Here is a 12317-nt window from a genome sequence, read left to right on the forward strand (position 1 = left end):
CACAAGTGATCTAAAGTCATCAATTGGAGTGTGATATGAAAGTGAAAAAATGATATGGATAAAACGCTTTTCATAAGGATCTTGATAAGAGATGTGACGTGAGATTGATTAGTCTGTGGATTACGAGGCGTAAATATCAACGTCGCCGACGGCCAGCGTCGCGTCCTGAAGAGAGCCGCTTGTTTAATCTGTCCGGCTGCTGACTCGTCATTTCGTCGTCTTTCCAGGTCGCCTTGTCTAAAGTCGCTCCAGTCAGTGGTGCAGTGACCGAAGGGAAAGAGTGATTTCACTGGAACTTCTTTTGTGCTGCCCTGGTTTGGCCCCGCCGCTGGTGAATCTCCTGCATCAGCACATTGTGCTCTTTTGATCCTGCTGGAAGTAAGACACCGCTGGTCTGGAAGAACTTCAGTGGAGAGGAGAGTAAACTGTGCAGCTCTCTGAGGTGGTAGCTGCTCTGGCCACTACGTCCACGCTCACATACCGGCGGAGCAGAGGCGGAGCTTAAAGAGCCCTGATGGGGGCAAGGGTGGCCCCAGGGCCAGACGTTGGACACACCTGCAGTTATGCTCCCTGCATTGCTGACCTCGCTCAAGTTTGAACAGTTGTATTCAAACCCCTCAGCGACGCTGCAATGTGACTCCTCTCTCTCGATACGCAACGGCCTTTTCTCACTTCCAGCGTGTCAAAAAGCATCTTCCTTCTCTCTGGAAATTCCGTTTCGGGTTTCCTTTATATCTGCCAGCGCTAGTTGACCCACTTCCTGCGGCCTAGTTGCCAGTTGTCATGGCGAAGCTGACGCATTGTGGACCAAAACACAGCGATTGTTCGCAAACACGGCGACACACGTCGTCGCTGAAAAGCGACGCTCACAAACCGCTTTTGTGTGCGGTGACACAAATATTGCGTCACCCCTGGACGTGAAGCAGCAGGAAGAAGGGTCTCCAGGTCTGAGGCCACGGTTCTAAACTACCTAGCACTAGGACGCTGGTGTGCGAGCGTCTGAAAATGATCATTTTCTAACACTGGACCCTCAGGGTTAAATATCCTAACTTCATGTCAGCTGTACTTTCAGGGCCTGGCTGTGCCCCCCCCAGGGGCCTGACCAAGAATCTGCTGATGTTGCCACGCACTGTGGAATCCATTGCTGTGACCTGCTTACCAACAAGAGCAAGACACAACTGTGTCTAGTTACAAAACCCAATGTAACGGCCAATTATTTATCTTACAACAGCTTCCCTTCCCTTTGTTGACAACTGAAGCGTTTATCAACAAACTTGACTGTTCGGCTCCTTCGGGCCACAAAACAAATGTTGGTAACATTGCTAACTAGAGAGTGGAATTCATTTGGATCATAATCCGAGATGTTTTGAGTAAGACTGTTGAGAAGTAATGCTACCTTTACTCATCCTTCCTTGTAAAATTTCAGACAATTTTGATGTTAGTTCTTCTATTAATTTTGGAGAAAATGACCCTATCAAGGTGACTTTTTTGGGAGGTAACCGAAGTGTCCAGGAATCTGAAGACTCAAAAGGGACCAGGTTTATTTTCAACCTAGACTTGAACCTGTGACTCAGTGGACCAGCAACAAACTTGGTGGGTTCTTAGAAGACAAGTTCCTTCGCTCCCTGGAGCGTGACGGACCTGAACTCGGAAACTACTTGGGAGTCTGCTCCTCCATGTTGAAACTCCCCTCCTCTTACATCTTCAAACAGAACAATGCAGAACTAGGGAAAGAGGGGTTCACACAGGGGGGAGGGGAGAAAGACCCGGGCGTTTCCAAGAACTGCAGTTGTTGAAGGGGGAGATAAAAAAAAAAAAAAAAAGAAACATTCCTAAATCTCCCCTCCTCGCTGCTGACGCAAGTCGGTGGAGTCGAAGCGCTCTGGTCCAGTTTGCACAGACTGTCTGGACTGATAAGTTTGTATGTTCTAGTCACCCGCATTAAAAACAAGAGGAAGAAAAGGAGTAAAAGAAAACTCTTGTATTGTTATCAGCTCATGATAAAACATTAATAAAAGCTCTCAGTCCTCCCACAGGCAGCCACACCATCTGTGCTTCACTTTCAGAGCACCGTGCGCAGACTTGACCACCGGGGACGAGTGGTGGTGCAGCTGTGTCGGCGAGCTGCCTCAGTAGCGCCCCCGTCCCCTTCCTCGTCCTCTCCCTCGTGCACTACTCAAATGTCCAGCTGAGCGCCGCAGCTTCCGCCTCTCCTCGTGGTGATCCCGCTCCGCCTGCTGCTGCTTCCTCTGCTGCTCCGACTGGGAAGCAAAAAAACATTCCCAACTGAACACCCAGAACTTAGACAGGCTTCTTCTTCTGTGTTAGATTTGTGCTGGTGCAGTTTCAGTTGAGGATGCGACCATGTTCATTCTCATTTGGACTATAATCTCATTTTCATGTTTAAAATCTATTGAGCGAAGCAGTGAGCGATCGCCAATAGCTTCAAGACAAAAACGAAAATTCCAACTTGTGCGTGAGGACCGTGCCGCACGGCACGTCACCTCCCGCACGAAGACTCCAGGAAGGTCGACTCTGACTGGGTCGTCCAAGACAAACTTTGCAGAACCAGTTTGCCACTTCAAGCTTCACTGAAGGACTGAATATAATGTGTCGCACCAACCGTCCTCAGTGTACGGACGTGCTGGAGGTTTGTCTTGCTTCGCCACCAAGTACAAACACACTGGATACATTCCAGAGTCAATTCTTGCCTTCTCTTCCCTTGCGGCTTGTGTTGGCTGGGCTTTTCCCCCGACAACTCCTCACCAGTGACCTTCAAAACGAGGGTCAAATCTGCTCAGAGCAACATGGTTGAGGAAGCAGCTCTGACTTCCACCAGGTTACGACAAGCCCCAAGTCTGAACCTGCGTTTGCCCGGGGAAACAAGGGAGTCCTGTGAGGATCTTAACCTCAGCAGATATTGCGCCCCAAAAACACAGATTCTGATGGAAGTGTTCGCAAACGTGTTCATAAATACGGTTTTGAAATCCAGCAGCATTACGTGACTTGTTACCTTCTTGAGCGTGAAGGTGAGCTGCTTGCTGCCCACCGCCGTGTCCACCGTGTTGCTGGCCCCGCTGTGCTCCTCCAGCTTCAGCCGCTCACCCAGCGATGCTCTGCACACACAAACAAGACTCGCACTGAAGCACAGCTCCATGTGGATCACTCGCACCCGTCGCATACTTCTGCAGTTTCTGCTTGCGTGCCAAATCGTTGAAGCTGCGGAACTCCTCTCCGGATTTCAGCTGATAAAACTGCGGGCCGCGAGTGTTCCCGCCGCGGGCCGTGCTTGAGGTTTCCTCCCCGTTCTGCTGGTTCTCCAGCAGGATGGTGTTGCGGTCTTCCTCCTTCCTCTGTTGCCAGCGGCGCTGGCGGTGCTCCTGGTGGAGAAGTCGCCGCTGCTCCCGCACCTCCTCCACCCAGCTCTTATCGTCGTCCGAGCTCTCCTCGTCCGAGCTGGCGCGGCCCTCTTCCTCCTCATCTTCATCGTCCCCGGCCTCCTGGAAGGAGAATTATCACAGTGACAGTTTCAGCCAACTTATACGCAGCATGTCAGATGAGATTCCCAGCCACCAGATGTCACAACATTTCCGTAATTTGGCACCAGCACCGTCTGGCCCGAAACTAGAACCTCGTCCGTTCCCAGTTGGCCCAAAGAACATTGACCTATAAACCTTCAGCTGACAGCCAAATCAGTTTGTTTCACCACAAACATCCAATTGAACTCATAAAAAGAATATTCAACAATTTCTTGCCACCGTGTTGATCATTTTCTTCCCAGCAGTTATTATTATATTTTGAAATGACAGTTATTCTGCTTTATTTTAGGTTCTCATGAAGATAAATTTGACTTATGGGCGTGGTGAAGGAGGACATTGAGTGAAGAGGAAGCAGAGGACTGGGTGAGATGGATTAAGATGATCCGCTGTGGCGAGCCCTGAAGGGAGACGCCGAAAGACGAAGAAGAGGATTTTGTCACCCATTTCTTCTTTGTGTATCATATTTCTTAGTGTCCCCCCAGCCATTTTGGTTCACATTTTTTTAATTTATTCTGTCAAAATTGAAGTCCACAGTCTGTCTCAGTTCAGTGCAGAAAAAAGAGGAACTGCAGTGAAAGGTGGTGGTAATGTTTTGGCTAACTGGGGACAGACACTAGCAACTTAACCCTGGAATGAATTTGAATGAAGGAAGAGCGAGTTTATGGTGCGTAACACATCTGTCCACCAATGCGTTACCTTCTGTGAAGCCTCCATCTGCTTGGCCAGCAGCCGCAGCTTCTTCTTCCTCTTCTGGCCGACCTTGGACACGATGGGGTTGAGCAGCCGGAACTCCTCGCTCTGCTCGTCCACCTGGTAGTCGGGGTTCTCGAACATCACCTTGAAGCGGTCGTCGCCCAGGATGGTGGGCGCGGCCTGAAACAGTGGCTGCTGAGTTATGGTTCTTGAACCAGGAGGGCCACGCTCACGGACTGACCTTGCCCTTCTTCTTCCTGCTGGACAGCTGGTCCTCCTCGTCACCCTCCTGCATCAGCTTGAGCGCCAGCTCCTTGTTCACTGCCGGCAGCTTCTGTCTCAACAGCGACAGTCATGTTTTAGAGCAAACGCCGGCAACACTGACACATTCACTGACCCACCTTCAGCTGCACTCTATGAGTGCGGGACTCCTCGATCTTCTGCCGAATCTTGTCTTTACGATATTCTTCATACGCGAATGGATTCGCCATCTGCTTCACCTGATAACCGACCGACCCAAACATACTGGTTCATACACACATACACACACACAACTAAAGACTGAAAAAATAAAATGACTCATTTTGGCACCTTATGATAGAGCCGGATGTCCATGAAGTATCCGTGCATGTACGCCCTGAGCAGCGATGAGCCCACCAGGTGAGACAAACCTGCACAGACAGGGTTTCACTGAAGAGCCTCCATCATGGCAGCAAGGCCTCCAATGAGGCTCATTCATAAGTGAGATTGAAATTGTGTTTGACAACTCAACATTACACTCAGTGTTCAAGTCACTCACAGTCTTGAGTAGATTTCTACTCGGTTCATTCAAAGTCTGCGAGGGCAGAGAGGTCACACTCCGCAGTAAAACCTTCACATGTGCTTATTACATAACAGCAGAGCGTTACACTGCTCCTGTAAACCAACACCGCTGCTCCGGCAGTCAGCCCCCGCTGCCGCCTCGGGTTCCCGGCAGCCAATCGCAGGCCGCGCCGCGAGCCATCTGACCCCCCCCAACACTGCTGAGCCTGCATTCCAGTGTTCATTCAACCCCGCCAGAGTCCCTCCTCCCCTCATACCACCCACCACCACCACGCCCTCGCCGCCACACACACACATTCCAGGGTCCAGGATGAAGACGCAACAAGTCGCCAACTTACCCAGATTGTCCAGATCCTTGCGCGTGACAAATTTGTAGTCATCATACACGGTGCACTCGGGACTCTCCTCCAGCTCCTCCGTCAGGTTGTCGAGGAAGGAGCACCACTTTGGAGCCGGGCCCAGCGCCTGACAGGAGAGACACGTCAGGATCTCTCTTGCAACTGTTGCGACAGACAGCTGCCAATAAAGCCACTCTCCCACTGCTGTTTTGGTTTTACCTTTAGTTTTTAGTGGAGCCTCATTTAGTACCAGTCACCCGCTGTTTTAGTCAAGTGCTAGTGGAGGACAACTATTATAGTCACTTTTTAGAGATTCATTCAGCCATTCATTTAGTAAGTTCCTAGAGTTGCAGACAAAACCAAGCTTAGAATACAATAACTAGCTACCAGCTACCTACATAAATCATAATTACTGTTTACAGCATGTGCTCTTTGTTTTAAAAAGTGGACGGTAAAGTGTCAAACCGCTATTTTTATTAAGTCTTCAACACAGGTATAAATAAATACAAGAAATATATTTGCATAAAGTACTATAATAACAAATCAAAGCAGAAGAAAACAAATGTTAATTTCAGTTTGCAGAGGCGCAGCTGCGATGTATTTCCGGCCGAGCCGCGCAATGCTCCTGCGAATGGACGCGATTTTCACCAAGGATACAGAATCAGCCAGAATTTCACACTGCGGGTTCTGTGTCAACACAAAGCTCTTAGGGCTCAGAAGTCCGAGATGTGAACACTAGCGATTTGGGTTTTGGCCGCGGACTTGATCCAAACTGCAGAGCTGCATTTTGTGCCTGGAAACTCTCAGTGGGTGGCGAGCTTCTCACCTCAGGCGACTCGGCACTAGACGCCAGAAACTACGTGCACAGCGCGACTCCACATAAACATGATAAATGCCGGGCAGTAAAGGGTCTTATCGCTGTCTGCCCGGACAACATTGCTCAAAAATGAACACTGACGTGTGTAGCTGGGAGCTGCAGGAAAATTGTGCTTGGGAACGGGAGCGCAGCGCAGCAGTCCGGCACTCGCGATGTGTGCGGATGTTTGATAACTCACATGTTATCACCTTTCTTATACTGATAAACTGATAAGAGCGGCCACAGTGTATTTCTCTGTCAGACTATCAAACTTCAGAAGTTGCTTACACTTACACGACTAGCGCATCTTCTAAATAACGCAGCGAGTTGATAGATTCAGAGTGACTAACAGAAATAACGTTTAGTCATTTTACTAGACAACAATATTGCATGGCATATAAAGTCACTGTCACATGACAGGTTTGTCAAGGACAATATTTGATTTCCACATCATTTTCCTTGATGAAAGCAGCACTGAGCAGCAGTACATAGAAGCAGCAGAACAACAACACAAAGTGAAAGAGAAGAGAGGGTTACATCACAAACATTGTGTATGTGCTGGACATGTACGTATAAGCCGCACTACGCTGCAATGTTCCGGGGTCATATTCCCATCCCTAATGCATGCAGGCTTGCTCCAGGAATGGAGCATATATGTAAACCAACACCTCTCAAACAGCACACTGCAGCACCACCCAACACTGTCACTGTCTTCTCAGAACTGTCTCCTTATTACGTGGAAGTTGTACTGTATCAGCCCAAACTCAACAGATCTATCTGATGACATCATCACACACAGTCCAAACATTCCAGGCCGGACTCAAATCATTCCCCTTCAGTTCCAACAGCAAAGCTGATTAGGAGCGAGGGGGCAGTGGTGTTGACCTTCGGACTGGAGGTGTGTCACGGAGCGAGTCAAACTCAGTCATGGAGGGGACCAAACTTTTACCTCGTGTTCTAGCAGTACTGGAGATTGGCCTTGGTCTCAAAACCACACATTGTCACTCGGCCTTGTCTCGGTCTCGTCATTTCTAGACCGGTCATAATGGGTAAAAGACTCTAAAAGGCTTTTTGTTCAGTTTTGTTGTGTTACTTATCATGGGTCTCAAACGGATCCACCACAGGGCCACAGTGGGTGTAAGTTTCTGACACCTGACAACAATCTAAATCACTGATTCTTAAGCATAGAACCGGGGCCCATGGTTGGGCCGCGAGCGACTCCTAGAGGGCCGTGAGACGCTCAGATTTAATACATTAGCCACGTATGGTGGCAGTAGTGTGTCAATGAATTGACTTGACAGCTGCAAGTCTGTGACAATTAACTAAGTTCTTGCAAAGAAAAAATGATAAAGCAAGTGATGATACAGCAACAGTGTTGAAGCAGTTTTGAAAATTAACATTAACATTTTATGGCGATACTTTCATTTACACTTTACTGATATCTTCTTAGCAGTTTAAATAAAATGTATTATTTCTATTTTTTATGATATTTAGACATGGTTTTATTATATATATTTTATTCCGAATTGTATCCAGTTTTTCCAATTTTATCAACAGTTTGCATCAAGTGTATTTTGTTTCTTCAGTAAATTTAATGAACATGACTTGCATCTGGTTCTGCTACTGGTTGGACTTTTCAGTGACGAATATGTTTGTGATGATCACATGGTATGTCATTTCACAAGGTTTTGGTTTGTAGACATGTAAGTAGATTACATATGGTTATTGATCACAAGTGAAATCAAGAGTAATGATTCAGTTCTATTGAATGGGCCCATTTGTTCTGGGAAAGGTGGGCCCCGAGATCTAAAAGGTTAAGATCCCAAGATCTAAATATAGCACAGGTCATGCCCTCACAGGTCATGATATTGATGTACCCAAGTAATAACCCAGATTTCTGTGACTTAAAATAAAACTGAATTTCACTTTCATTTCACTATGCAACCTTGTGGCCCACAAAAACGACTTGGCGGCCAGATATGGCCTCGAGGCCTCCAGTTTAACACCAGTAATCTGAAGGTTTGTTTCTACAAGCTGACAAACTAGCAAGAAAACCACTTCTTTAAAATGTGAAAGGAGCTCGAATGATGCCATAAATCATCACGAGAATGTTACACTCCTTCATCCTTGTTGGATTAAGAGACGGAACAAAGTTCATGCTAGATTACATCATAATGTTGGGAAACGGCTTCAGTTCAATTCATATGTTTGACGTTTTTCTTTCCCAGAAGGTGTGTGCTAAGTCAAATCTCAGGGTCAATCCTTGAAGCGCCAGGCGGCCTGCAAGACATTGTGTTACTCTGGGCACACCTGATGTGCTACCATGAGTGTGTGGGAGGCACAGCGATAATAAAATGATAATGTAAATAAAGATAGCAAGTACTGACTTCAGGGTCACAGATGCAAGGACAGGGCCCACCTGGAGCATCTTTCATCCTTCTTCATATACAATGTAATGATGACTAGTCAAACTGCTCAGAGAACGGGAAACCGGATCCTCTGTCGGGTGGGTGACATGTAGTGGCAGGTTCTGTGTTGTGAACTTAAAGCAACAACTATGAATGTGTGATTGAACTTGGATACCATATAGGCTGACACACCTTTTCTACTCAGCACACTCTGAACTGACAGCAAACTTGTTTAACAGATGACAAATTCCTTATATGTTGATGTACACTGGCTAACTGTCAAGGTTTTAGAGTGATTTAAAGCTTCAGAGGACATGAATGTAAAGCCCAACGACAGTTACAACTATCCTGCCCTGGGTCGAGTCAGCCGTTTCAACCTGAAAGGATGGGTTTATCTTCAGAACTCACCGGAATGTAGAAGGTGTTCATCTTGGGATCTTCATTGGCAGTGAAGAGCATTCCTAAAATGACACCCGAGGGATCGTTTCATCATTTCTTTCCAAGACCAATATGCATAATGACAAAAAAATAATCTTTTCATAAGCATTTTAATATGAGAAAAACAATAACTAAAAAACTACAGGATAGTTTAACAGTCAAAGTGTAAGTTAGTTATCATCACAGCAGTGATATTTGACCTAAAATCTTGCATAAAGTGCAAAAAAAAGTATAAATAATTTAAGTTAAAATCATGTTGAATAAATAAAATTACTGTGGAATAGAGGCATAAACCCCAAAATGGCTCTTCATCGGTTGGGGTAAAAGACAAACTACTAGACTGGGAAGAGAGTATGACACGCTGGCGCCGCCCAGAGGCGATATATAAAGTTACATAGAGAAGATGATGCCACAATGTGCTCACCTGACTGAGGATAAATACAAACGTCGTTGATGTTACACTTAGGTTCTATGGTTGAGAAGATTTTAGCCTATGGAGAAGAAAAGGCAAACACGGCGTGTTTAAAGAAGTTCAGCTCAAAGAATAAAGTGACTGCTGCAACGAGAGCGTCTGGACTTACACTATCTTTGTTCCACATTTTGATAATCTTGGAGTCGGCAGACACGACCAGATCCATCGGATCATGAAAGTTCAAAGACTTGATTGGCAGGTTGTAGAAGTGGTCCTTGACTATCAGAGGCTGACCGGAGCGCAGGTCGTAGAGGAGAACCTTTGGGAGAGACGCAGGTGAGTCAGAGAAGACGACAAAGAGAATGGCACAAGACTGAGAGAGAAAACAAAGTCTCACCTGCCCTGTGCTGGTACCCACTGCCAGGGACAGTGAGCCGTTAAACTTCAGAGAGCTGATCGCAGGCAACTGGTGAACTCTGTCCGGGAATAAAATGGGGCACAGATTTCAACTCAATGTCATGTTGACATGAAAACAACAAAGTTTAAGTCATCTACTGAAGTGGTCCAGTATGGAATGGACAAACCATGACACTGCTCAAGAACTCACTCTGATCCTTCTGTGAGGCTGCTCAGCGCGCAATCCAACATGCCGACCCGGGTTCTGACCCGAGGGTCCCAGCACTCCACCTTCCCCTGGAAATTAAAGCAAATTGAATACCAGAATGAATTGAAATGAATATATGATAAATAATTTTCACGATATTGTTTGTTGAAAAGACTAAAGTGTTATAAGTCTTCACCTCTGAGGTTCCTGTGGCTAGAAGGTGATGGACTGGATTGATGTCACAAACATTAATTTCCCTGTTTGGAACATAAATAAAGTAAATAAACTTCATATAAAATGGCTTGTATTATGATAATTCTTCAGGTGCACTCACACAGCATCTGTTTGTAGAGAACTGAGGAAGCGACCTTGTTCCAAATTCAACCTGAAGACCTCCGAGCTGAAATAATACACAAAACACAGCTGTAAACTCAGCACTAAAACACATGCAAAATACACATATGATTATACAGAGCAGAGAACAAAAACTACACATTCAAAATAGTAATCATTTTTGAACTAGAATTCCATTCTTACCTTGCACCTACAAAAAACAAGTCGCAGGATGGATAGTGGTAAGAGAAGTCCCGTCCGAACTTTGGGATCCGAGTTCGGTAGTAGTAACCGTGCTGGGAATGGAACTCAATGTAGCGGTCGCCCAGCAGAAACACGAGCTACAGTCAAATAGACAAAAACAAAAGAAATAAGATACGGGAGTAATGGTTTCATGTTTTTCTTAAGAAAACTTACCTTGGAGTAGTCATCAGAAAGAATGTCGAAGGCCACAACTTTGAAGAGACGGAATTGTTTCAGTATCAGTGAAGATAAACAACTTAGCGATTGTTTTATATTTAGGAAGTTATGATGCGTTACCCTCCGAATCCAGGCAGCGCTCAAACTTCTGGGACAACTGGTACGTGTCAAAGCAGCGGATTCTGGGTTTATATGTTCCTGAAATTGCATTAATATTATTAGAACACACTGTTAAAAAGAAAAACAAAAAAAAGTTTTATGGCAAAAGGTTAATGGCAAACACAGATCAATCACATGTCAACAAGCAGCGGGATTAGAGATCAATATAACCTGCAGCAAGGACGTATTGTCCATCCCTGGATACTTTAATGGAGGTGCACACTGTGGGCATCTCAAAGTCCTGGATGAGCTCGATCCTACGTTGGATGTCTGTGAACATACAAGGCACATTTTAGGATAACAGAACAGCGCAGCAAACAAAACAATAAATGATGTAAAAGTAACACCCAAAACTCACCGACATCTTTCTTTTGTAGCTGTCTCTTCTTGCGGTCTGACAACCACTGTAAACAACAGGAGTTGCAGGCATGAGCTAACCGGCTACATAAAGTTTAAAAACTGTCGAAACCAGGGCTCTGTGTCATCCCACTTACCTCCGGCAGAGACTTCCCATAACTTAAATTATAAATCTTCACATCATTCACACTTGATATCTGCATTTTCAGACCGAAAGCTTTGCCCACACATCACACTAGTACTGCACATCGGCGGACCCACGTTGTTACACACACACCAGTGAAAACAGGAAATGAAGGTTGTATTGGGAAAAGGATCCGGAAGGAAACAGGGAGCAGCATATTAGTTCCGCGTGCGAACTTTGTCATCGATTTTACATATATATATATTTAATTTAAGTCAAGGTGAAAAATGTGAAAAAACCCCCCAATACAATTCACACTTGATATCTGCATATATATATATATATATATATATATATATATATATATATATATATATATATATATATATATATATATATATATATATATACACACACAAAACGCGGGCTAGTTTGAGAATTATTATTTTAGATATGCGATAAAGAATTTAAACATGTGAATAATAATTTACATTTTTAAGAACAAAAAAGGTACACAATAAACGAAGCCACAATTTTATGGTGTAGGGCGAAATAAGGAACAAACAAAAACAAAATAAAGAAATTAGAGAAAAGAAAAAAGTCCTAAACACAAATACATCAATACAGTGACCTGATAAGTAGATTGGTAAATAGAAAGTACTCATAATTCCATTACAAGGGCTCAAATACACCCATTTGTCACATACAATAATAACAACATTTCTAATAACAGGAACAATGTTAAGACTTCAATTACTTTCTCTGTGGTTAAATGTTGACCTACCATCATTTCGAGGTGTCGAAAGACAAACAA

General features: G+C 45.0%; 1 protein-coding gene across 2 annotated transcripts; it reads right to left on the bottom strand.

The window, feature by feature from the left end:
* Positions 1 to 1231: 1231 nt before the first annotated feature.
* Positions 1232 to 11659, bottom strand: nol10 (nucleolar protein 10). 2 transcript variants are annotated; one of them, XM_053846022.1, is made up of 21 exons: positions 11517 to 11659; positions 11381 to 11426; positions 11194 to 11292; positions 10984 to 11061; positions 10861 to 10898; positions 10648 to 10784; positions 10445 to 10510; positions 10307 to 10367; positions 10114 to 10199; positions 9904 to 9982; positions 9676 to 9825; positions 9519 to 9585; positions 9065 to 9117; positions 5393 to 5519; positions 4824 to 4903; positions 4634 to 4732; positions 4474 to 4566; positions 4236 to 4412; positions 3184 to 3500; positions 3014 to 3116; positions 1261 to 2261 (listed from the first exon to the last, which is right to left on the bottom strand). In XM_053846022.1, the coding sequence occupies exons 1-21, from the start codon at positions 11580 to 11582 to the stop codon at positions 2130 to 2132; spliced, it is 2154 nt and encodes a 717-aa protein (XP_053701997.1). In that variant the 5' UTR covers positions 11583 to 11659; the 3' UTR covers positions 1261 to 2129. The 2 variants fall into 2 exon arrangements, with proteins under 2 accessions (XP_053701995.1, XP_053701997.1); XM_053846020.1 differs by having other exon boundaries at positions 1232 to 2261; positions 10861 to 11061.
* Positions 11660 to 12317: the final 658 nt, after the last annotated feature.

Source organism: Synchiropus splendidus, chromosome 16 (assembly GCF_027744825.2).
Source record: "Synchiropus splendidus isolate RoL2022-P1 chromosome 16, RoL_Sspl_1.0, whole genome shotgun sequence".
Classification (NCBI taxonomy): domain Eukaryota; kingdom Metazoa; phylum Chordata; class Actinopteri; order Syngnathiformes; family Callionymidae; genus Synchiropus; species Synchiropus splendidus.